Here is a 25937-nt window from a genome sequence, read left to right as displayed (position 1 = left end):
CAGTAGTAAAAAATACAGGAGAAGCATACAACTTACTTTCACTCGCAGAATATACAGGTAAAGGTGGTAGTGAGGTAGGCGTGTGGAGGTATGCAGAAAGGGAGGGGAGGTTATGTCTCCTTGTGGAAGGTCCTGAATGCTAGTTGCATTTGGGTGAGCGTTGCTTACAACCGCTTCTATATTTGATGGGCTTTCCCTTTCAGCCATAGGATGGTGTTGGTCCTAAATTTTTGGTATGGGAGGTCAGATCTCAATGTGAGAGGTAGGGAATTCCACAGTTTGGCTGCTTTCACAGGGAAACTGTTGCCGCCGATGGTGGAGTGGTTGAAATTAGGGATAGAGAGGCAATCTTTATAGGCTGTTCTAGAGGGTCTCAAGGAAATCTGTCTATGGAATCTGTTGACCAGGTAAGAAGGTGCAGCGTTATTAAGGGATTTGTAGGTGAGTGAGAGAGTTTTGTACCTCTGATTGGCATGGCTTCTTACTGTAGACAGTGGATCCCGAATGTTTCACTTTTTGATCAAACCTATGTTGGCATTAAAAAAGAAGGATGTTCCTTTGCCTTTGCCATGGGACATGGATTGCCAGAACACTTTCGATCTGCTTAAGGTTGCGTTGTGTTCACCAAATTATGAGAAGAATTTTTTTTTTGTATGCGCATGAGCGAGAGTGTTGCGCTTTGGCTGTATTGACACAGGAACATGGGGGAAAGAGCAGACCATGCGGCTAATTTTCCTCCACATTAGACCCTGTTGCATGTGCTTTGCCGAAATGTTTTAGAGCTGCGGCTGCTGCATCAGTAAAATAAAAGTGAGGGCATGAGTTTAGGTCACTCTTTAACCGTGATGGTACCTCACTCAGACTCAGCATCTCACGTCTGCTCGATTTACGAGATATGAGTTGATTCAATTTGCATCGCATATCCAAATTAAGAGGTGCTGGACGTTAAATCCGGCTAAACTTTTCCTGTCTAAACAAGAGTGAGACCACGTTAATGACATGCCCCATGATTGCCTCTATGCTACAGAACAAGAAACAAATGGCAGAATTGATTTGAGTAATACACCTTTGAAATCGCCAGATGGGGAACTATTTTGTGATGGTTCCTGTTTTAAGCTGCCTGATGGTACTTCCACTGCCACCTATGCAATAACCACGTTAGACACTATCGTTGAGAGCAGAAAGATACCACATAATACCGCACAGGCAGCAGAGATTGTTGCATTGACTAGAGCATGCAAACTCTCTGAGGGACTTAGTGTAAAGCTCTATACTGATAGCTAGTACGCCTTTGGAGTGGTTCACAATTTTGGACAATTATGGGCAGGGGATTCTTGACATCACATGGCACCAAAATTCAACATGGTACTCTGATAGTACAATTGTTATCAGCACTGGTGCTTCCCACACGGTTAGGAATAATGAAATGCGCTGCACATCAAAAGGTGACGGACAATGTAGGAAAAGGAAACACTTTTGCTGATAGAATTGCCAAACAGACTGCTACTGATCCGTACTCAGGGATGTATGTGTTGGATTCGGCTAAATGGGTTATTGACACTAATTCAATGGAAGAAGGGGTCAATAGTGTGAAGGAAATTCAGGCTGAAGCAACAGCCGAAGAGATTAAACAATGGAGTGATGGTCTGGCTGGGTTAAATGTTGAGGGTTGTTGGGTAGACAATGAGAAGCAAAGATGGATGCTGCCAATCCTTATGTCACTGCTGTAGTCACTATAGCTCATGGTCCAGCGCTCATATATACGAAAATGATATGCCAGCATTTAGATCACATTTGGTATAATGTCAATATCCTGAAAATTGCCAACATCTAGTTCCGAATTGTATGATACGTTTACAACACAACATTGGGAAGGGCAGACCAACACCGAAGGGTAGCTTTGGGCCTCGCCCCATGCCATTTGAAGTGATTCATTTTGACTTTATCGAGATGGAACGCTGCCAAAACTATAGATACGTGTTAGTTGTGATTTGTGCCTTTAGCAGATGGATTGAAGCTTTCTCCCTGAAAGACAACACTGCGCTGCCGATGGCCAAAACCATGTTAAAGGAATATTTTCCTCGGTTTGGCCTGCTGAGAGTTATTTGTCTGACAATGGATCACACTTTATCGCTGATGTCATTCTGCAAATCTGTGCGGGATTACGTATCAATAAATGTTTTCATTCAGCAAGACATCCTCAGAGTGCTGGTTTGGTGGAATGCCACAACTGTATTTTGAAGAATAAACTAGTGAAGGTGTGTGCACACAGCAATTTGAGATCGTTATGGGAAGGCCTGCAAATGTATGGGATGCACCGAGACCTAAAAAGTTGGCTGGGATAGAGGACCCATTACTGTCTGACTACTGTGACCAGTTGACTCAAATCAAATTCTGCCTGGGGAATTTGTGCTGTTGAAGAATTTCAAGAGGAAAATGTGCCTTGTACCACACTGGAAGGGGTCTTACCAAGTGTTATTGGCTACGCAGACAGCAGTACATGTGACCGGCAAGAAACATTGGATACACGCAATGCATGTGAAATGAGTGCCACTGCCTTTGCCTCTCGATGAGTGTGATAAGAAGGAGATCGATCATCATGTGCCTGTTCTGATCGACATCAAGAGTGATACGAAATTGCTTCCTGAGTCCGTGGGGTTCAGGGAAAAAGTTCTTTCTCCTCCTCCTGCATCGTCTGACATTGTTCCTTCGGAGATCGACGATCCTTTGTTCATCAACCATTCAGTATCTTGAGCTTTAAGGTACAACCTTCGACCACAAAATTGGATTGAGTTCAGGGATTGATATTACGTTTTGTAATAGAATAGGAAAGTGTGGTAGGACTACTGCACCAACGAAGAAACCAACGTTGTGCCATTCCTCGTCATTCCCATCCGGACAAGCTAAGGGGCAGGGAGTGGCAAAGAAGACTACAAGCAAGGTTGGCCACGTGGTCAGGTGCCACCAATGGATGAATTTATAAAGGCTATCAGTGAGGTTCCTAACAGACGCTGAAGGACTATGCCCGCGTTTAGGGCTGCTCACTTAAATGAGGACATGGTACATTTTCAGATTGATGGGCCTCTATATCAAGGGCTCTGGTCCCCAAGGACAAAATGGATAATACTTACAGTAACAACCTGCATTATGGTCACATTGATACCTGTGCTATGGTATTTAGAAAGTGCACATCCACTCGATACTCTGTTGCCAACTGTCAGTGAATCTACAATGTCTCCCTTACATGTGTACGCACAAAATCTTTGTCCACGTGACCTCAGTCATAGAGGGGGTTATCGTAATAACACCCTCCTGATGATTATGAATGCAATGCATGCTATTATGAATAAAACAAATTGCTGGGTTTGTTCACATCTGCCACAACATGGTGAGAAGGGAATAGGTTGGTATATTCATCCTCTCCCTCTGTCTACTGCGTGTTATGCCTCATTCAGGGCACTATTCTTTGGACGATGGAACGACAGTGCCATCGGTAACTTTGATGGTACAAATGTTAATGAATTTGATAGACTAGTATTGTTGCAGCTAGGATGTTCAGTGTTCGCAAACAAAAGCACCCTCAATACTGCTACTACCAAACATTCTGACAAATATTCCAGACCTTACCAATCAATGATTTATTTTAAAATGACTCCGGTAGGGAACAAGGAGGTCACTCCTCCATCATACACCATCAACCATGACCCTGACTCTGTCCCATTCTGTTTGCGAAAAGAGGGTTCCCGACCTATGGGCTCATTTGATAAATGCATGAACACAGCTGTTTTAGTGAAAGAGTATAGGTCTCTGTATATAGGGGGTTCAATCTATTTCATCTGTGGAAGTGAAGCTTTTCCTTGGTGTCCTAAAGATTGGCAAGGTACATGTTATTTAGGGATACTTTTACCCAGAGTATATATCACTTCCACCGCTGATATCTTGAAAACTGCCGTAGAAGGGAAATAGTAGGTGACACTCCCTAAGTATTGGGGGGCATTGCCAAGTCCATGATTCCATTCTGGGGACAGATAATTGACTCCCAAGATATTAGGAAACTAGCTAGGATTCTGGAGAAAACTATCAATGAAACTACCAATATCATGTTCAATATGACACTGTAACGAAAGGCCATTAGACTAGTGGCTCTTCAGAACAGGATGGTGTTAGACGTCATCCTGGCAGAGTGTGTTGGTCTATGCAAATTGGTTGGGACCGTGTGTTGCGTTTACGTACCTGACTCCGCCCCCACCATTTTCCAAGCAATAAAAAGGCTACACATTCTGGGTTCAGAAGTACACGTTCCCCGAGGTGATTGGGATCTTAGTATATGGTTTGGGAGTCTACTATGGACTTGGGGTTGGAAGATATTTTCTGTTCTGGCTATAATCCTTGGTATAGTTTTATGTTGTTGCTGCTGCATCCAATGTTTACCTGTCCTAGGTTCCATGATAAGGGATTGTTGTGCACGATCATTAGTCAAATTGAACCCAAACCCACACTTTCCTGTACACGTCACCAATGCACTGGTCATGCAAGATGTTGCTATTAAAGAGTTTATGGCCATCAGGGTTTATGATACTGATAACTCAGGGTGTTCTGGTGATGACTCTGCAGCCTGGTCATCTGAGGATGCCATGTTTGGGTGATGCTCTTGCCTTAGGCCAAAAGGAGAGTTTGTGAAAATATATTTAATTTAGCGTCCTATAGTTATGCATATTGGCGTAAGCACATTTGCACCACGCTACAAACATATTGCCACAATAATGGTAGTCACGCTGCCATTTTGTTTTATTCACCATCTTGGATGTAATGTTCAGTACAGTTCCTTGCTCATTTTGCCTTTCTCACTCTAAATGCGGTAGAAGACCGCAGCATGAACTTTCTGTTATTTACAAGACAGGAATGCACATTCTGCTGAGCATGTTGTTTGTCCTACAATGTAGAACCTTGAAGTCCTTGCCGTAGCATGGCTAATCTGTAAATTAGGTGCCCACCTGTCTCGACCATGTTTCTCCATTGAACCATTAATTGTAATAAATATGCAGCTGCAACGTGCTCCTCTGGAGAAAGTTCTGTTTTCCAAGCTTTTGTGCAGACTAACCTCATGCTTCAAGAGCAACATAGATAAACTGTACAGCAAATGTTACCTTGTACCAGGGAACACGATATGCCCCCACGCAGAACTTTGCCCTGCTCCCAGACAGTAAATTGTCAATAGGAGGACGGGGAAGAATGCTCAAACATTGTCTCAGTAATATCACCTACGTGGAAAGGTCATGAACCCTATGCACCCTATTACATGAGTGCATCATATGTTATTCCTGAATGTATATATGCCTGACACTTTGTCTGTTCGGGGCTCTCTCCCGCCACGGTGTCTGTACGCATTCATCGTGGGGCGCTGAGACCCCAGTCTGGACTGTAATAAATACTGATGTTGACCTTGTGACTGGCTATTTCCATTTCTTTGTAGTAAGCCTCATTTTGTGGTCTTTCCACTCGCGCTCCAACCACTGATATATATAGAATTGAATGAGATTGTTAATATATATCACTATGACAAGGAAAACAATGTGAAATCAAAATAGATTTTTTGTCGATGTACAGCCGACACATTTTTTGACCACCTGGTTGTTTTCAAGGCAAATGTGGATAAGGCAAGAGCTCCTTATCTCGATGAACAGGAAATTCCTTTAGTGTGGTAAATCAGTCTCAAATCCAGTAATATTGTGTAAATGCACTGTTCCAAAGAACTGACATTGTCCACTGTTGTCTGAATCCCTAGTATGATCCAAACGAAGTATTCAGTGATCAGATCACAATAATTTCCAAAATGTCCACAGTTAGATGTTGTGCTTATCCATAGTATTAAGGACAACCTAGTCTTAGATAATGCAGAGTCTTGGGGATAAATCGCTCGAGACAAAATAACATGGCAAGTGCCCGGACAAAATCGTCCTACTCATCACTGATGACATCACATATCTGGCTCACTTATTTTTGTTCACTGAAATATGTAGGTCAGGTGGTTTTGTTCACTGACATTCAGAATATTAAAATTCAAAAGGTGCTGTATATCTAGACATTAACCTTGTCATATGTTCTTAGAGTACTTTACTTAGTGTTTGGTCTCAGCTCATGGTGCATATACAACGGGCAATAGCAGGCCTCAAACACATAATTCATTTGTATACATCAAGATAAACTTTAATAATATTAACATTTACTGAGGATGCTGTTTCTTTCTTCCTTACTTTAGTTTCCCTGTATGTGCCTCTGATTTGTATGCATTGTGGGTCTTCATATGTATTGTTTGTACTAGCACAAGTGTGTAGCAAGTCCTGAATTGTTAGCTAGTTATTACATGTTTAACATTCCACAATCACCCCTGACATCTTGTTATCAACATTATAAACACAACCTCTTGTAGGGACTTTTCATCAAAATTAATTTCACATGTGATGTCATCAGTGATGCCATCAATGACATTTGTGATGTCATCTTTGAGGACCTAGGTGTTAGTCTTAGCAGTGCACGTTAGTGGCGCGAGTTATGGTTCCTTAGCTTACCATAACTGGTGAATTTCAGGGGTTTTACGGTTATACCTGTAACCATAACGTTCCTGTAACAATGTTTTTCCATTGAATTTCATGGGTTTTTATTGGTGCAACTTAACCATAACGTCCCCTTAACTAAGTGTTTTCATTGAAATTATATATATATATATATGTATATATATATATATATATATATATATATATATATATATAGTTATATTAATCTGTGCCCTTTCCTCGGTTTGTTTGGTAAAACTACACATTTGTGGTCTAACTTGTGGGTAATGTACTTTTATTTCCTTGCACTGACACTTTTGATGTAAATCCTTCCTTCATGTTTGTCAAGCATGCAGGGGCCAGCGAAACGTTGGTCATTAGCTTATTTGCTTCATTGAAACCTTTTGTAATGGGCACGGTGAAGTTGCTTTTATTTTTACTATGGCTGATATAGGCACAAATATGACCTCTGATTAGGAATGGCCAGCGTCTCTGCTGTACTTCTCTAAAGGGCCGGCAGTATGTGGAGCCAGCTTTGCATGTGGCATGTTTTAAATTCACACAATATTATAAGAGGTACTGGAAGTAAGGCATTACATACCCACTGACTCTGTGACAATCAGCTCAGAACTGGTCTCCGTGACCTCAGTGTTGTAGCCGCTGTCTCTTTCACCTGTGAGAAAAGAATAAAGGGAACGGCAATCAGGGGGGAGAACCAGGAGATGGGGTTACTGGTTTCTAACTATCTAAATTCTTTCTTGATCAAGGATAACATATTATAGTGCAGCATATTCTAAATATAGAGCACGTTTTCACCAACAACAAACACCCGAATTGTATCCAATGTAAACATCAGATATAATATGCACAGGGTCTCATGCGCTGAACGACAAAGTTGGACACAACACAATCTTTACTTAAAGAATGTATTGTAAAAAACACAGAGCCATGGTACAGAAATCAGCAACGCCCAGCAATGATACTTACTAAGGAAATCATATTGGTGAATATCATGTCAAAACACAGAGGTCAGGGCAAACAAATGAAATGATGGACCAATAAAAGCATACTGATCACAAAGAAAAAAGCGTTGCAACATTGAAGGATGAATCATGCTTGCAATTCCCATCATGGCTGGCAGAAATGCCAAACTTAGCAAGTCTGAACAGACTAGCATACTACAGGGTTCTGCAACGTTTGGCGCTTACAATGTTAGACTACAATACCCAGCAGGCTTAGCCAGCACAATCAAAAGTGTGCTATCATGGGGGATGTGATCCAAAACGTCTGGAGTGCCACAGATTCTAGACCCCTACATTTAAAACCAGGAAGACTCCTTCCACTTCATCTGGAAAAGATTTCTGGAATCATAGTCAAACACATCTGGAACCTTGAACTGTCCCCAAACCACTGGCCACTTCAAGGTGGTTAGTGCACTGGCCACAAGCACATCTAATTGCTAAGCCTCGAGTGGATTCAGATACAGGAAGCAGTGCAATTGCTTGCACAGGGCAAAGCGTATATTTGGTAGTATATGCATATGTCCTTCTATAGAATCTGCCTTCATTTTTCACTTTTAAGATCCCAATAAAATAGAATGCACTTTTACTAAAACTAAGGAGTACAGAAATACTATTTCAAAGAGGTGAAGTCTCATTCCACCAGTTGTTCAATTACCCAGATACATTTCTATGCATATGCCACAGATACTGCGTGGAGGGGGGTTGCTGGGAAGGAGGGGGCGTTCGCAGAGGGTATATTTATGCCCAATAACTGTTTACATGAATTTAAAAAAAACACATTTGCAAGTGCAAAATGGGCACTGCGCCTTGATTGAAAGAGAACCTGGCGATTCCTGAATAAAATGAGGGTTCAGAATACATTGCACTCCCTGTTTCACCAGGTGGGGCCTTATGAATCGCATCCCCATTTGGAAAGTATAATGTATTGAGGCATTTTAGTCTAGCAAGTGGCCTGTAGCTGGTGTCCTCGTCCCACACCAGAATTGTAGACCCGAGATTGAAGCCGAGGGCACACATTAAGGATCCAGTATGATAAATGCTGGAACATCTCTCTCCTCCAGGGATGTAATGACGTTATAATATGGATAACTCATAAAACAGGTTAAAAACAGATAGGAAAAGCGTTGGAGGAGCTGCTGGGAACCTTGCCGCGAGTGAGCATTGCACTAGTGGGATGTTGGCGAGGGCAGACACAGAGAACTGAGGCGGAATGGTAGGGAAGACACATCAAGCAACCGTGGTTAAGGCCCTCTGCTGGCCCACTGTTCACAATGGCTCGACATTATTCCAGCTTTCCTGCCTGCATCTTTTGAATGCTGTATATTCTGCAATGTCTTGTGCACTCACTTTCAGGAACCAGTTTAGGCCTGGACTTGGTCGGGTGAGGTGAGGCGTCCTCTTTCGAATAAACACTCCTTTCTGTGTCTTTATCTTCATTTGAGTTTCAACAAGGTGATGAGTGTTCTTTGGTAAGATGCCTAACCCTGTTTTTGCTCAAACTGGTGTGGGTTTAGATCAGGCGGATCTCTCTGTGACTTGGAATCAGTTGGTTATTCTGTACCTATGTTCATAATCGAAATACCTGTCCCATTGTGTGCAGGGTTAGAGTAGATGCACTACTCTCTTGTAAATTGCGACAAAATAAATTGCCACCACGCAGATTGCACTAGATAAAGTTGTTTTATTCATTGGTATGTCCTTTGGTTACACATGTTTCGGCCCCTGGCCTTTTTCAAACCCGGACATTAACCCAAGTGTTGTCAAGATAAAGAATCTTAGAGGTTGCCATATATATATTCCTGTACAATCGTTCATTATTGGGATAATACCTGTGCCTGGTACTATCTGGAGCTGAGGTCTCCTCACGGCTGCGTATTGGAAAAACAATATTATTTTGCTGGGGCTATTAGCCCTACTGCCAAACGCCCTGGTGCTATTAGTGCTGGATCACGAGTTTGGCAGAACGGTTGGTTCCCATTCCCCATTAGGCCCATTCGGGAATTCCCCATTCGCCATTGGGCCCAATGGGGAATTTTCGCACTATTACCGCCAGCGGTATTAGCGCCGGCAGTAATAGCGCCAAAAATCGGCAAAATCTCGGCAGGTTTACCCCCAGCTCAGAGCTGGGGCAAATCTGCCAAGCCCATGGTCTGGCGGACCCTTAAATGTGGTGGTAATAGCGCTAACGCCGCATTTAAGGGTTACTGCCAGACTCGTGATGAGTCCCATTGTGCTTAGAATATCAGCGCCTACGAGCGATGCTTAGGTAAGATCTTTGTTTGGGATCATGGAAGATCGGGTAGCTCCCCAATGTACTTCCGCTATGATGGATTTGAATCTTCTCCAGCTGTTGATTGATTCTACGCACCAATTTGGTAATACTTTGGACTTAATTTTCTCTCAGGATACTATTAGGTCTATTTTTCCTGCATTCCAGATAACCTGGTCTGATCTCTTTGTCGTTCCACTTAACATGACTTGTGTTTGTGATCAACCCAAAATACATAGCCATAATGTTATCAAGCGGATTAGGCATTCTACTGAGTCGTCAGCAATTGCTTATTCTATCTTGTTGTTCATTGCACACTCTTGATCTTGCTGCTCCATCTAAAATAGTTACATCTAAGTCTGATACTAGTGCCCCGTTGAAGCCTGTAATGTTTGGGGTAGACCTTCCGAGTCCTGTTACAGTGAAGATCCAAGGTCACTGCAGCTCAAAAGCTGTCAGGTGGAGTGTAAATGTCGCATGTCCTATTGCATGTCTGATAAGGGGTTATTGCTCCAAGCCACAGGGTCTTATCATAAAGACATTTCCGAGGCTAAACACACTTTTTAGTCACATCATATTGAAATGGCACTGAATCAGCCTGAATCACTGTATTGTCCTTTAAGTCTGCTCAACAAAAATCTGTACCTCCATCTCAGATGTTATGTGAATCTTTGGCAAATTTCTTTATCCAAAAAATTGCTATTAGGGACAAGCTCTCACAGTCAGGTCTGAAAACCAGTAAGTATGTGATAGATATCACTACTCCCTTTTCTAACTATTCTTGGGCCTGTTTTCCCACATTCTCAGCTACGTAAATACAGGCTGCTACCAACAAAATGAAGTCAGCTTATCCTTATTGACACCATTACCTTGGCAATCTTTAAGGAGATCATGCCAGCTATTGCCACTGAAGTGGCCCATGCTGTAAATCACTCCTGCTCTACGGGTGACGTTTCCCCCTAGTTTGAAACACGCTCTTGCTATCCCCCTTTTGAAGAAAGCGTCACTCAACTCCTCTGCTCTTGCTAATTTTCATCCCATATCCCTCCTTCCCTTCCTGATGAAGCTCCTTGAGTCATTGGTTTCTCCTCTGCTTAGCATTTCTAGAAGAGATTCATTTCTTCGACCCCTTTCAGTATGGCTTTTGTCCTGGGCGGGCGACAGAGAGTGTGCTTGTTCACTGGTTCGTCTCTCCGGTCAGCGTAGTGTGGGTGCGCTGATTTTGTTAGATCTACCAGTGGCATTTGATATGATCGACCACACCACCCTGCATGACCCTCTCTCAGCAGATGGTCTTGGCGGGTCCGTTTTGTCCTGGTTTTGGTCTTTTCGCACTGATCTCACTCAGTTTCTCTCTTTGGTGCCTTTTCATTCAGGATCTGTCCCCTTGACCTGCGGAGTTCCTCAGGGGTCGGCTCTAACCCCTGTTCTATTTAACATCTATATTCTGCCACTTGTCACCCTTATTCACTCCCACAGCTTTTGTTGCTACTCCTATGCTGATGACACACAAATGATTGTCCAAGTCAATCTTGCTAATCAGGATACTGTGCCTCAGCCAAGGGGTTGCCCGAAAGCGGTGGGTGGCTTGATGGGCGTCAATTGGCTCAAGCTGAATGGGGATAAGACAGAGGTGATGGCTGTCGGCCCTCCATCTGCATCTGCCCTATGGTCTTTGACCTTCTGCTATCAACCTCTTGTCTGCCCCTGTTTCCGTGGTCAAGGACTTGGGTGTGAAGCTATCTTCATCTTTGTCCTCTGGACCCCCAAGTGAGTGCAGTCTGCCGGTCTGGCCACTTTCAGTTGATGATTTTGCGGAAGGTAATTTGTTTTCTTCCATTGCATCTATGGGCTCCAGTGGTGGCTGCGCTGGTGCTTGGTATTGTGGATTATTGTAATTTTCTGTACCCAGCCCAGCCTGGTTTTCTGATCAGCCGCCTTACAAATCTTGCAGAACTCATGGGCCGACTTGCTATAGGTTCTTCCTTTATGGCTCATATTTCTCCAGTCCTGCGGTCTATACACTGGCTAACTGGCCCAGTTTAATTCTTTATGTATTGTGCCTCAAGTGTTTAAGGCGTTGGTGCAGAATATCTACAACATATATTTCGTCCTTATGTTTCAGCCCAACCCCTGCGTCCGCAAAAAGCCGCTCTCATCCAGGTACGCACTTGTAAGCTTTCCCGGGTGGGAGGACGTGCTTTTTCTGTGGCCGCAGTGAAATTGTGGAATTCTCGCCCCCTAACTCTACGAGTCATTGATAATCATTTGCTATTTCATAGGGCATTAAAAAAACGTTTCTTTTCTAGATCCTTCGCCCTGGGTTGTCCTGTCCGGTTGTTCGCAGCGCCAAGATGCCCTTGGATGAATGTTGCGTTTTATAAAATCAATAACAACATAACCTACATCATGGATTGTTACACTGTGTTTATTTCAAATTTTGCCCAGAGGTCAGTGAGAAGGAGAATGTTGCTGACAAAGGGGTTAAACTATAAGTGGGACAGTGATTGCCAGATGGAGGGTAAAGGTGTAAGGTCAGCAGTGAAAGCTGTACCCACGTAAAAAAGGTTTGAGGGCAAGGCCAAAACAATAACCGTGAATGAGTATGCCCGTGGTCAGGGGGCAGTAGTAACTCAGACTCGCTCGATCGGTAAGTCAACGTAGCGTGTGCATCCAGGGCCCAAAGAGGGTCAGAGAATTACTACGCCACTGTCCTCGGCGAAACACAGCAAACCGTAGCAAACCGTGCCAGGGATGCTGTGTGCAGGGGGCAATTGCAGGTTCCAGCTGGGTGCAAATGATAGAAGAGGGCAGGTAAGCTATGCCCCAAAGCTTTGGACTTTAAGCAAGGGCCACAATGTCAATGGAACAGGGAGGGATGGTGACCGCTGAACCCAACCAGTTCCTCAACCTTTGACAACCTACAGATGAATCCCACTGCAGAGTCTGGACAGACGGCTGCCTCGCCCACCCACTACACCAGGGCATGACACGCATGGCCTCAGAACATACAGGGAGCTGTAGGGTCATGGTTTGGTGGGTTGTTGGCATCTTGGGTTTAGGGAGAAGGTAGGATGTACCCTCAGGCCCAGGATGTATGCTGCAGACATGTTGAGGTAACTAAGGAGGCATGACAGGCCTTCATGGATAGGGTATGCTCAGATCCGCTTGGTTCTGGTGAGGGGAGAGGATGTGCTTGCATGATTGGGATGTGTGCTGGAGTACTATCATAGTAAAGGAGGGGTTACGATGTGCCTTCATCGCCGGGAAGTGTGCAGGTGTCTTGTTGACATTGGGGCGTTGAGATATATAATTATGGCAGGGCAATAAGTATGTTTGGGCACACGAAAATGCTGGTGTCCATTGATTGTACTGAAGTATGTGAAACAGGGCGTCTATTTAGGTCTGGACATTGCCCAACTTGTCCTAAAAAATGTTTTAAAAAAAGTCCATCGCCTTGTAGCAGAAAGTAGCGCTTCATGACGACCCTGCTGCTACTTCTTCTGCTTCCAGGTCACGATCAGGTTTCTCGTGCTCCATATCAGACACGTGAACCTAACTCCAGATTGTTTCCAGGTTAGTGTAAGGAGCCATGGAGAAAGTGGATATGCTGGGTTACCTGACAAAATCCACTCTATATTATTGTAATGTGGTACATGGTGACAAGTACTTTGTACATGCCGCGACTGTGGATACTCCCTTGCGTTCATCCTTCCTTCCTATGCACTAGTGCCATACTGTGTGACTACTTCACGCCACGGGTCAGCGATTTAGTATGCAAGGAAACAGGAGGTGAGGGAGTGTGCTCCTGCTACACACCTAGCAGCCGGCTTGGAGTTGTGTGGAGTGACTACATGTATTGCGTCAGGGCGTTGCTCCACGTGATCATGAAGTCAGGCCGGACATTAAGAACACCAGTGTGTGATGCACAGGATGGCATCACACATCACCTGGACATTGCGAGTGTGCTGCTTCTTGTTATGAAACACCTGCTCCCTTGCCTGGAGGGAGTTGGGGAGCAGTGTGCACCGTGAATACAGTTCAAATCCCCCAGAAAGTAGAGCCAGAAAGCAATTGCAGAAAAGCATCATTGATTGGCTGCTGGTTGTTCGGGAGGAACATTTATTGATGGGTAGGAGTCAAGCGGGCATACACAAACACTGTGAGGGCAACTAAGAATGTTGGTTGTAATATTCCATGGGCTATGCTGCAAGCTGCCAGAGGCATAATAATGCAACACTCTCAACACCTTGTAGAGCGGTTCTAGTTTTGGATGCTGCTCTCACACTCCCCTCTGTAAGAGCTAGAGGGTGGAGGCGAGAATCTGCCTTTCCAGCCTGTACAGGGGGAGGGGCTGGCCAGTGCAGAGCAGACCGGGAGATGACCAATGGTGCAAAGACCCGGTCCTCCTCCGGCTCCGCTCCTCCTATCTCCAGAGCAGAAGTTCTCTCTCCTACTCCATCGTCAGCATATTGACATGCAGACAGAATTTGCCAACAGCTGACATGTATCTCCAATCTCAGCTAAATGATGTATGACCCATGTGTAATCCTTTGCAGGTGGTTGGTTACACCCGTGTCTTTGGAGCCCACTGGCCAGTCATTGCCTCCACTTTTTGTCCAAGGCACATTTTGGATGTATTTGGGGAATTTTTCATGCATTTCCCATACTATTAATCTGGCATCAAATACAACATATTTTGTTTGCAAGAATTCCGCATTCAGTATTTAACCTATGCATGATCCATCAGACACTACATGCAGATTTTCTCTTATTCTGCATGGGACATTCAACTCATGATCAGGAAGTCTGTCAAAACAAGCGGCATTCCAGATACCACCTGTTTTTACCATTGCAGCCAAATTCCCAGAATTGCCTGTTATTCTTTCAGAAATACATCCAAGCAGCCCACCGAGTCTATCTGTAAAAAGCAGAGTTTAGGAAGATTGCTGCGGGCTCTGCTTATGACAAAGGAATGTTGGAATGAAGGACTATGTATAGTGCATTGGGGACTTTGAGCATTAACAATAGAGATACACAATTACTAACAACATCACTGTGGAATAGAACCTATTTTCGAATGGATTAATTTATCACATCCTGAGTTTTGAAAAGAAACCCCCCAATAAGGAGTCATTGAGCAAAGTATTGATGTAGAACAAGTAAAGAAGTACATGAGCCTGGGCACAGTGTTCACAGTATTCACAGTGTTCACAGTATTCACAGTATTCACAGTATTCACAGCAAAGCCACATCATATATTTCACTTACAGGAGAATGGCTGCCATAGTTGGGTGGTAGAGACTGTACGAGACGTTTGCAGGGCATATTTCCCATGGATATCTCGCGTTATTTAATGCCCAAATTACCGCAGTAGAGCAGAAGGCTCCTCCTCAGATTAGGTATCCATTGTACATGGACACTACCACAAATTTAAGGAAGATTCCAAAAGACAGGCACTGTAATAAAAGGAAAATGTACCTTCTACCACTAGGACGATGGACCCAGAAGCGCCGCCTCCCACCTCCAGATCTGAGCTGGCACCTATTTTGGATTTCCAACAAAATTGGTGTAAGAAATTATAGCCAAATGTCAACATTCTCTTATATTATTGCACACGGTTATAGGTTAAAGGATGGAAAAAAAAGGGTCGAATGGTCAAAGGATCGACTCAAAAGTACCGAAAACAAAAGGATTGAAAAAAAAATGTATTTAACATTTTTCTTTTTTTTTGGGGGGATACCCCCCCAAACCCTGTTTTTATGGTAAAAAACATTTTTTTTTACCTATACGAAAACCAACAAATAAAAACATTCAATCCTTTTGTTTTCGGCCCTATTGTGTCAATCCTTTTGCATTCAATCCTTTTTCATTGGATGCTTTAACTGGACAGCATTGGACACATATAATTTACCATATTATTGGATAAAACATGCCTCCACAACAGTTAACTCTTCACAAACTGCTCAATGCCAAATACAGTACGGCTTATTTTTGTATTTGTATTTGTTTTATTTGTAACACGCACCGTCCGGCCTGGAGGCATCAGGGCGCAACTTATACATGGTTACATAAGGGCATACATAAATTCAAACTATAGATACAGTGCAAAATATTCAGAGCATACAGCAATATACATCATTTACAAAGTAGAAATTAGATCTGATGCTTTACTAGGGTAGGGCTACCAGGTACATAAGCGATCTGAGTTTCAAGGCTGATTGAAGAGCCAGGCTTTCGTTTTGGCCTTGAAGGCACTAAAACATTCTTCTGATCTAATGGTGAGGGGGAGTGCATTCCAAAGCTTGGAGGCTAGGACTTGGAAGCTTGATCCACCCGCTTTTTGTAATTTGAACCTAGGGATAGCTAAGCAGTGGGTCTGGGCGGTTCTTTGAGGGCGGGTAGGTGCGTGGGGCGATAGCCGGCTGCAGAGATACAGGGGGGCTTGGTTGGCTAGGCATTTGTGGGTAAGGCCTAAGGCTTTCAGTGATATTCTTTGTTTGACAGGTAGCCAGTGTAGATTTGATCTGGATTCCGAGATGTGGTGGTTTCGCGGGATGTTTAGAGCCGCTCTGATGGCGTTGTTCTGGACGATTTGTAATTTGTTCAGATTCTCTTGGCTGGTTCCAAGGTAGAGGGCGCTACCATAGTCGATTTATGAAGTGTACAAAGTGTACACATTTGTTTTACAACTTAGTTAACTAATTGCATAAAGATTCCAGAGGGTCTGGATGCTACCTTTGCCTTGCATCATTTTTCAAATGTGTATGAAATGCAATGTGTATATAATCTCTAAATACGGGTCACCCCCTCGTTTAAGTTATGGCCCCAAGAGCCTAGATACCTCTGTCGTTCGGATACAAAATATTTTGGTGCATAAATCGTAAATATCTTGCTGATTTCGTTTCAGTGATAATTACAGCCAGAGAGATACAACAAGTCACATCAAGGTGCATATGGATGTGATGAGGATAGTGAGCGGACAAGAATGCCATTGGTCTGGTTAATGGCGCGTCTAACTTGCGGAAAATATTTATTGGAATTCAGTTGACTGTGAAATTGGCTGACATTTAAAAGTCTGGCAGTCTATGCTATGCACCTATAGCTAAAGAGACAAGTAGCAATACTGCAAGTTTAGAGATTTTCATAACAAAAAGTATTAACTCGGGAGGATAGCTCAGGGGCAACGCGCTCACCTTGGAAGAAAGATGATGCCAAACAACACAGGTTCGATCCCCGTGTCCTGCTAAGAAACCTCTGGGGATTAAGCGCATTATAAATAACCAAATATAAAATTATAAATTGCCCAAGGCATGCAAAAACAGTGTTGCAAAACATGTGTTCGCTTAGTGTCACAAACAAAGGTTGCTGTGGTGAAGACATAATTTCTGCACTGAGACAACCAACGCTCAACCTACTTCACTACAGATCCATTCAAGTGCAAGAACATTAACTCCAATGTTGGCAATTTTTAAGAATACTTTTAGGTTTCATTAGAAGGCTGGGATCCGCACAGAACATTTTGGATCCTTACATTTGTTCTATGATCATGTTTGAGTGATCTACGAGCACCAGGTGGAAGCAGGCATCCAGTTATAGAAGAATGCCGTTGTTTGAGAGTTCTGATTAGACGATAATCAGTTGGAAGATTTTTGTCTATGTGTTTCCTTCTTTTCAAGGAAGCAAATCGATATTGCTAGTTTCCCCTCAGCCGCAACTCATCATGGCTAAATCACTTATTTCTATCTTAAGATGACCCAGAGTTTCTTACCCTAGCAGGTGGGGGTAGGAGGAGGGCAAAGGAAGGCCAGCCAGAGAGTGAGGTGAAAGGATGGTGAAGGTGAGCTGATGAGGAGGATCTCCGTCTTGCTGGCATTCAGACAAAGATCGATGGATGGATTTAAAAAATCTGCCTTTTGTGGAAAGATTTTGGGAGGCCAACCTATTTATGGTGGACAGGAAAGACACAGAGAGGTTAGTCAACGCCCAATCAAGGTAGGTGAGGAAGGAGCCATGTTGAATACACTGCTGCGGTCCACGTTTACTCTGGAAGTGCAACACAACATCTGTAAACCACAATGAACTGATCTCATAACGCATATGTTCAGAAAGTTATGTTACTAGATTCTGTGTCCCTCACCCTGACATTAGGAATCAGTCTGCACGCTTTCAATAAATGTAAAAGTGTAGTCTACAGAGCTGGTAGCACCTCACCCATGATGTTGCTGGGAGTGCAATGGAGTCAGTTCAATCTGCCCAAGGGCCAAGGCCCAAATCATGGAAGTAAAGAGTACTGGTTATTGTGTCAGGCAGGTGCTGAATGAACTATTTCATCGTTGGATTTCCTTTCATAGATAGGAGTAAACCTCAGGGCTCCCGCAAGGGAGGTGGCATTGGGCCAGGAAAGTGGGAGAACTGGTGCAGACCAGCAATAAGTAAAATTAATTGAACATCTAAGAGAAACACAAGTAAAGGCCAACGTTAGATTAAGACTGCCAGCAGAATGCAAGGTTCCATGGTGTTTAGTTCTAAAACATGGGAATTCATCTGTGTTAGGATTCTGCTTTCTAGAGGAAGATTGAGAAGGGAGGCTTAACTGTTTTTGAAGAAAAGAAGTGGTAAGTACCAAAGCCTTTCGTGACATTACAGTGATATTACTTAAATATGTTCCTGCCACACTCAAGGTCTACACAAAAAACATTACACAGGATTTCTCCATGCTATGCACACAGCCGAGCTCCAACCACTGTAATTGGCCAGAGACTTCAACTTCTACCTTGTGGTCAGTAGCATCCAATTCACTAGATAATTCCTATCCCAGTGGGGCAGATTTGACATCAAGGTCCCTTCTATAGTAACTACTCAGAGAAATCCTTAATCCGATTAATCTAGTTAATCCACCACCGATCCCAATACACTTAACACTCATCTCAAAGCCCCTTTCCTCCTCTTCACCCACCACTTATTTCTCCGCTGATAAATAAAACTCTTCTCCTCTGACTTTAAGGAACAGCCCATCACAGGCTTTCAAACCATCATTCTAGTACTTCCCCAACACTCACCACTACCAATTGCGCCGTTAACAGCCATGACCCAAAATGAAACTAAGACCAAGCCATAAAAAATCTGTTTACCGACTACCTAATGCTCACAAAAAAGAAGGCAACAAAATGGAATCTGCCAGGCACAAGGCTAGTGACCCCACCAGCAAAGAAGCCTTACAAAACAAAAATAAATAAAATAAGCTATTTCTCTGAACTAAAAATGAACATAACGTACTCATCCATAGTGGCTGAGACACACAACCAGGCCTAACATCTATTCCAGATAGCTCAGAGATTTGTCCACCCACCTGCACTACTTCATCCATTCAACAAATTCAGGAACTGTCCTCCAGTATTTTAGCTTTCATTGCACAGAAGGTTGAAAAGCTCAAAAAGATGACTGGAAATTCCCCGAACCGCTCCCCACTTCTTCATGACCTCAGCAATACACATTTGACCCTCAACTACACTCTCCGATGAGTCCTTCATCCACCCTGTACTGACAGCACTCAGAACATCCCTTTTGCAGACAACATTTTCCTGGCCAGCCCGGTGACAGATCTTTTCTCCAGCGTTCTCTGCCCGGGTACTGGTCATAAGCCCCAGGAGTACCAGGTCATCCCACCTTTCCAAAAGGTCCCCTTTCAAGACCTGACCAACTGCGGCCCAATCGCTATGGTCTAAGTGTTCACAGTTATGGAAAGGAAGGGACTAAACAACTTCAAGCTTGAATAATTCTCATGTGGTTTTCCCTTAGCCCTCACCACTCCACCTCCATTACTGCATCAGAATGGAAACGGACCTAGACAAAGTATGGGCCAATCTGCTAGAATTTGCTGACCATGGCAGACCCCTCATGCACATCCTATGGATGAACCAACCAGCATTGGACACAAAAGACTAGAGCATTCTGCTAAGCTGCCTGGCTCCCCCAATGCAGTCACTGGTGGTGCCCCACATGGGTACTTGCATATGACCTTACTCTTCAACACCTACATATAACCACTTATGAACATCATCAGGGCCAACATTTCCTCTTCTAGACACTATTCAGGGAAACCATAATGTGAATGGGCCAGAAACGGTGGGGGGTGTCAAAGGATTTTTATTCCAGATCTTCCCCACTGAGAATGATGTCCAGAGTGGTTCTCTGCAGATTTGTGTTCTTCTACTCTTGTAAAGCACACTACAACAAAAGATTCTGCAAGCTCAGGAGCACCCTTTATCTTGTGCAGAATGGGCTGACCCATCACAGACATATTTATAATTAAGGTTGGAAGAGCATCGAATTAAAAGAATGTACTATTTGCTAAATCGCAGATTTTATATAAAAGACACTGGCGTCAGTCACAAATTAATTCAGTGTACGAAAAGAGAAGCAATCATTTTGGTAGGTTGATAATTGAATAATGTCAATTGAAGTGACACTCCTCTAAAGGGTAACCCACCATTTTTTTGTGTGAAAACATGTGGACGTTGGGGATAGGTGTTTTGTGGCCCTACTCAAGAAAAAGAAAGAAGCATTGACAGCTCTACACCATTTGCCAGTCATTAATTGCAATGTAAATGATTGTATTCTGTTTTAGACAATTTGGTTTAGCCTATGATTTGAAAATAAATGTTTTATTCATTTGAAATAATTGCTATTTTGAGTATTACGAATAGCGTGATGGATACTAACACAATATTGGGACTCATTAGCATAACCATTAATTATATTGATTAATAACTAGCTTATATACCCAGCGTTGCCCGGGATTTCATTTTCTCATAGCTACTATTTATTAGAAATACCTTAAGGTAGCTTTATGCTTTTCGGAAAGGCTCCATAAGAAAGGTGAACAGAGGAATTCACTCCATTTTTCGATTATTTCATATTCGTATTCTATAAAGAATACACAACACAATTTTTTGTTCTTCTTAAAAACTCATTCTGAAACGTATAACTGTACGTGAGAACAACATGGAGATTCCTGAGCAGCATGATGGGTGACATGATGCCGACGGTGCCAAGAGCTATGGACCTAAAGTTTAATATTACCAAAGTACATGTTCATTGTAAGGCATGTTAATAAACAACATGTTTTGCTTTTCCAGTTGGAGCAAAGATATACAACTGATTCGGGGGACCCACTCTAGAACATTATTATTATTATGAATTTTTTGTAAGGTGCAACGCGCCAAAGGCCTCAGTGCGCGGAAAAAATAAGGTTCATCACGGGAGAAATTAAAGGTCAAACCGAGATATATACTTAAGAGAAACTAATAAGAATAGTTCTTAGAATTAAAAATAAAAGTTTGATAGCTTTCTTAAAGTGGCCAAGGTCAGGGGTATTTTTAAGGTCTAGTGAAATTGACTTCCAGACAAGAGGGGGATGAGCATCAAAAATGGAACCACCAAAATTCTGTAATTTAAAGCATAGCTGTGAAAGTTTGTCAAGGCCATTAGAGCGTAGGGCTCTAGTAAACAGAGCCACCGTAATTCTCCTCATCATATAACAGGGGGCTTGATTAGACAGACATTTATAGGTTAGAGATCAAATGTCATGTGTGATACAATGTTTAACTGGTAGCCAATCCAAGGATCTGCAGGCCTGAGTTATATGTTCTGTTCTCGCAAGTCTGCATACAGCCCGGACTGCATTATTTTGAGCAACCTGGTATGTCCTAACATTAGTTTTAGAAGTACCTGCCAAAAGGCTGTTGCAATAGTCAATTTTCTAATTAACAACAGCTGTGGCCAGGGCAGCAACATTCGTATCAGACAAATATGGCTTAAGCTGTTTTATATGTTTGGTGGTATATGCTTACGCAGACTTAATATGTCAGACGCCAAGTGTTTTCACCCACAGGTTTGTATTAATTACACAATCTGAGATAATAAATTGATGCAACATATAACTGCCCATGGGAGAAACATGGAGATTGCAAGTTGACAACAGTTCACTTGATTGACTGGCCCTGTGCCTTGTCGATCGTGATATTGAATGCTGGCCTGACCAGAAACTGCAGGTGCTTGAAACTGAACAGCATGTCTGTCGGAATGAATGGAATGTGGAGGATGAATACATCTTTTCCTTTTACCTTCCCGGTCAACACTGTCTCTTCAATTATATTGGGCAGCTAGCACTATTTGTAAGAGAATAATGAGCAATAGAAATGCCTGTCACGCCTCTTTATATAGCAACAATTTTGAATTTTCTGGAATGCTACCTGCCTTCACCTTCACCTCTCAGGTCCATTTGCCACGCATTTGCCTCCCATACGCCTTCACCCTTTCACCTCTTTAATGCCTTTGCCTCCCATATGCCAACGCTTCTCCAAGTCACAAACCCACAAACAATTTCTGACTTTTATATATACAGATTACATTCTTTGTATGTTCAGAAAAAGGTTTTGGCAGAGTTGCAGCTAGATCGTACTTAACTGCTATTGACACATCAAGCTGTTTTGTAACAGTGCAATGATGCCCTCAGGTTTAGTGCTCTTTATAAATGGGAAAATAAATAAGTAAATAAACCTCAGACTGCACAAAGGTAACCAGGTTGGAAGACAGTGGGACAAAACACACAACGTGCTCTTCACTCAACAATTGATGAGAGTATCTTCTCTTGAGAGTTTTAATTACAAAACAGTATTTGAATGCAGTTAATGAAGGTAACAGGAGTGGAGAGGGTCGAACTCCATCTTGTAGTGGCCTGTGCATTAGGAGTCCTGGAAGAGGGAAAGCACTGTTTATGAAAAGACCTGTGACAAAATGACTTCTGCTCGGCAGGAGTATAAGTATGAGTAATGTCTAAAACACAGACTCAACCTCACACTGCTACTAAAACAGCAATGGTCCCAATCATAAAGGTAAAACAGGCACAGCTATGAGATATATCTCCTTTGTGGTAACGTGGGCCGAGGGAAGGACCACCTCTCAAAGGGGGTGTGAATGTGTTTCAGTAGCAACCCAAACAGCAAAGTACAACAGTTCAAAAATAACAGGAATGTTCAATCAGGGTTCTATAAAAATATATACATGTTAATTAAACACACTACTGTGCAAATAACTATTCAAAACACTAATATCCCACACCTGTAAAGAGAACACCCTATATGCAAAAGATAGAAAGAAGTAGCACTCTGTGGATTGAAACTGGGGTACAAGTGGCCAACCACAGTGACCTTAAAAGGATATGTATTTCAGTGAAAAATGGTGGATAAGTGACATCACCAGTCTTTAGGGCCCACAGGGGGCAGATCTGTGTCAATAGTACCTTTCTGCTGTTGTTAGGCAGTTCGATAGAATCAAACCATGCTTTGAACAGTACTATGGTGTGGGTTGAACCAGGTTTGCGTGCAGTGAGTCATGCTTGGGCAAGCAGTGAGTTGGTGCCTAGTCGGTTTGAATCTGGAGCTGGATGCGGTTTGAGTGCGGCATTTAGGTCATACAATTCAGATGGTTCTCCAGGATTGAGAGTCAAATTGATTTGGGACATTGGTAACACCTGGTTCAGGTCGGCATGTGACGTGATGCCCCAGCGGATTGAGTCAAGGTCCGTTGGTTCGACACAGTGACCTTGATGAACCGGTGCAGGGTTCAAAGAGGCAGCCATAACAGTTGGTCCACAGTCGGTTGTTCGAGCCGCACAGGTGATGTGTTCCTCTTGGCATTATGCAGTGCGGAACTGGTTTGGTTGATGCAAAGCAATAGCCATTCGAAGGTTTGGTGAACTGCTAAAAGGAGCACCAGCGGGTCCCTCTGGTTCCAGTACGGTAAACCCAATTCAAATGCATTTTGACCTGATAGAACAGGAATCCTTGCTGATCTGACCCTCCAAATGCTGTGCGTTCCACTCCATGGGCTCTAGGACAGGGTGAGTCCTTTCTGATTCTGCTCTCCCAGACGAGGGAGGTTGGGTGCAGAGTAGCAAATCTTGATCCTCAGCAAGAGTCACCCCCAATGTGCCATGAAGGTGGGTAGGGAGCAGAGCTTTTCTATGCCTTCAAATCCTCCTTCTTCACCTCAATGGCAGGGACGTTGGAAATGTCATCTCTCCCAAAAGAGGTCCAAATTAATTCTTCCTTATGTCCAGACTGGTCCGAAAGTGAACCCGAGAAGGAGTGAGAGACACCCCTCTTTTATAGGCAAAGGTCCACAGGTGATTGGCTACAAGCAAACCTGGTTAAAAGGGTCCAATATATGTTCTTCTGAGATGTAGCTTTTGCCTGCTTGCATCAAACCCAAGTGCTTTGTGCTAAAGGAAGTGTAGGAGACAGGAAGGAAGGAGAGGTACAGAGAGAAATAAGATGGTCCAGCCCTTCCCCACTTGTACTGAGCTCTCTCTGGCTACACCAACCCACCCCCTTCTCAGACCCATAGCATCAAAGTCCCTTTGGAATGCAGCACCCTATTTTGAGGTTAGCCCCTTTTTAGAGGCTGTGCCCCTTGATTGCAGTTTCCCAGGACTGCTCCTGCTGAGGAGCTGTCTTGCTGGAGAAAGGTGTTACACGACTTCACAAAGAATCAAAACAAGAGGCAGTCCCCACTGGCTCCTGTCTTGCTGGAGGCAGCAAGACAGACACTCTAGGAAGAATACACATAGCCTGTTCATGGCTGTGATGGGCTCACAAAGCTGACACAGGTACGACACTAATTTGACGAGGCTTTAATAATTATGAGAAATACCAGCCACAATACCTCAACTAAGGGATGACTTAGATTTTAAAATTATAACTGGCAACTGGATGGTGATTTCTTATAATTATGCAGTTTGGGAACAGATGAGTGCATCTTCAATGCATCCCATGCACTGAAATGACTTGACTGTTGTTATGATATGATATGATCTGATATTTTATTTCTATCGCGCTCATACACAATTGAGTGTGACAAGGAAAGGGAGGGGAACAGGGGAGAAACAATAGCAACGATCTTACTCGGCCCAGTGACATTGAGAACACGCAAGTGCATAGGAGAGGGAGAGGGGAAAAGTGCATGGAAGGGGGAAGTAGAGAGTGCAAAAGAGAAAATAAAAAAATAATAAAATAAAAATAATAATAAATAAATAATAGTGGTGGTGCAGCTAGCAAGTGGCAAGTGCTGTGTTTAAGGCAGCAGACACGGTAGGTCTGATAAGTGCAGGGAGGAAGGGAGGGACTGTATGGGTACAGATCCAGAACCCAGTGCAAGGGGTGTCCCGGAGACAGTGCAGAAGAGTGGCATGGTGAACAGGTACCTGGGCCAGGAGGACAGAGCGTGGCCAGGTGCAAGGTGCCAAGAGAGAACACATTAGCAGGGGAGAGGGGTGAAGAAGGCAGAAGCAAAGAGAAAGGTCTTAAGGTGCTTCTGGAACCGGAGATGGTTCTTCTCAAGTTTTAGAGTGGCAGGGAGGCTGTTCCAGAGGGAGGCCCCAGCCGAGGATCGGAATCTACCACCAGCTTGTTTCTTTGAAAAATGACTAATCCCGAGGAGTTAGAGGTGGAGGAGCTAAGAGCACGGGAGGGGAGGTATTTGCGGAGGGATAGCTGAAGATATTTTGGACCCAGGCCCCAGAAAGCCTTGTGAACAATACAAAGGGTTTTGAATTTAATCCTTGCATCCACTGAGAGCCAATGGAGTCATTTCAGAGCAGGAGAGATACGATCCCAGGTCTTGAGGCCAAGGACAAGTCTTACAGTCCTGTTCTGGATTAGTTGCAGAGGGCGGAGAGTCGGGGCAGGTAGATTTAGAAAGAGGCTGTTACAGTAATCCAACCTAGAGAGATCCAGAGCTTGGGAGACAGTGAGCTTCTGGGGGAAGGAGAGGAAAGGGAGAGTACCTCTGAGGATGTAAAGTAAGAAGTTTGACTTTTTGGAGACATCGGAGATGTGGGCAGAGAATGAAAGTGTGGAGTCACAGATGACCCAGAGGTTCTTACCCTAGCAGGTGGGGGTAGGAGGAGGGCCAAGGAAGGCCGGCCAGTGAGTGGGGAGAAAGGATGGTGAAGGTGAGCCGAGGAGGAGGATCTCCGTCTTGCTGGCATTCAGACAAAGATATATTTAAAAAATCTGCCTTTTGTGG

At 43.5% G+C, this 25937-nt stretch overlaps 1 protein-coding gene across 13 annotated transcripts in view; it reads right to left on the bottom strand.

Annotated features, from left to right (window-relative positions):
• LOC138582484 (uncharacterized) overlaps positions 1 to 25937 on the bottom strand; it is a 451229-nt gene that overhangs the window by 260512 nt on the left and 164780 nt on the right. For 11 of the 13 annotated variants that reach the window (XM_069653811.1, XM_069653815.1, XM_069653819.1 and 8 more), the window contains 2 exons: positions 15327 to 15389; positions 7156 to 7227 (listed from right to left, as the gene is read on the bottom strand). In XM_069653811.1, coding sequence (XP_069509912.1) covers positions 7156 to 7227; positions 15327 to 15389 — 135 coding nt within the window. The remainder of the gene's footprint in view (positions 1 to 7155; positions 7228 to 15326; positions 15390 to 25937) is intronic. The other 2 variants (XM_069653814.1, XM_069653823.1) reach the window with 1 other exon arrangement.

This window comes from Ambystoma mexicanum, chromosome 3q, assembly GCF_040938575.1.
Source record: "Ambystoma mexicanum isolate Mex_15411 chromosome 3q, UKY_AmexF1_1, whole genome shotgun sequence".
Taxonomy (NCBI): domain Eukaryota; kingdom Metazoa; phylum Chordata; class Amphibia; order Caudata; family Ambystomatidae; genus Ambystoma; species Ambystoma mexicanum.
This window is presented reverse-complemented; position numbering and strand designations above follow the sequence as displayed.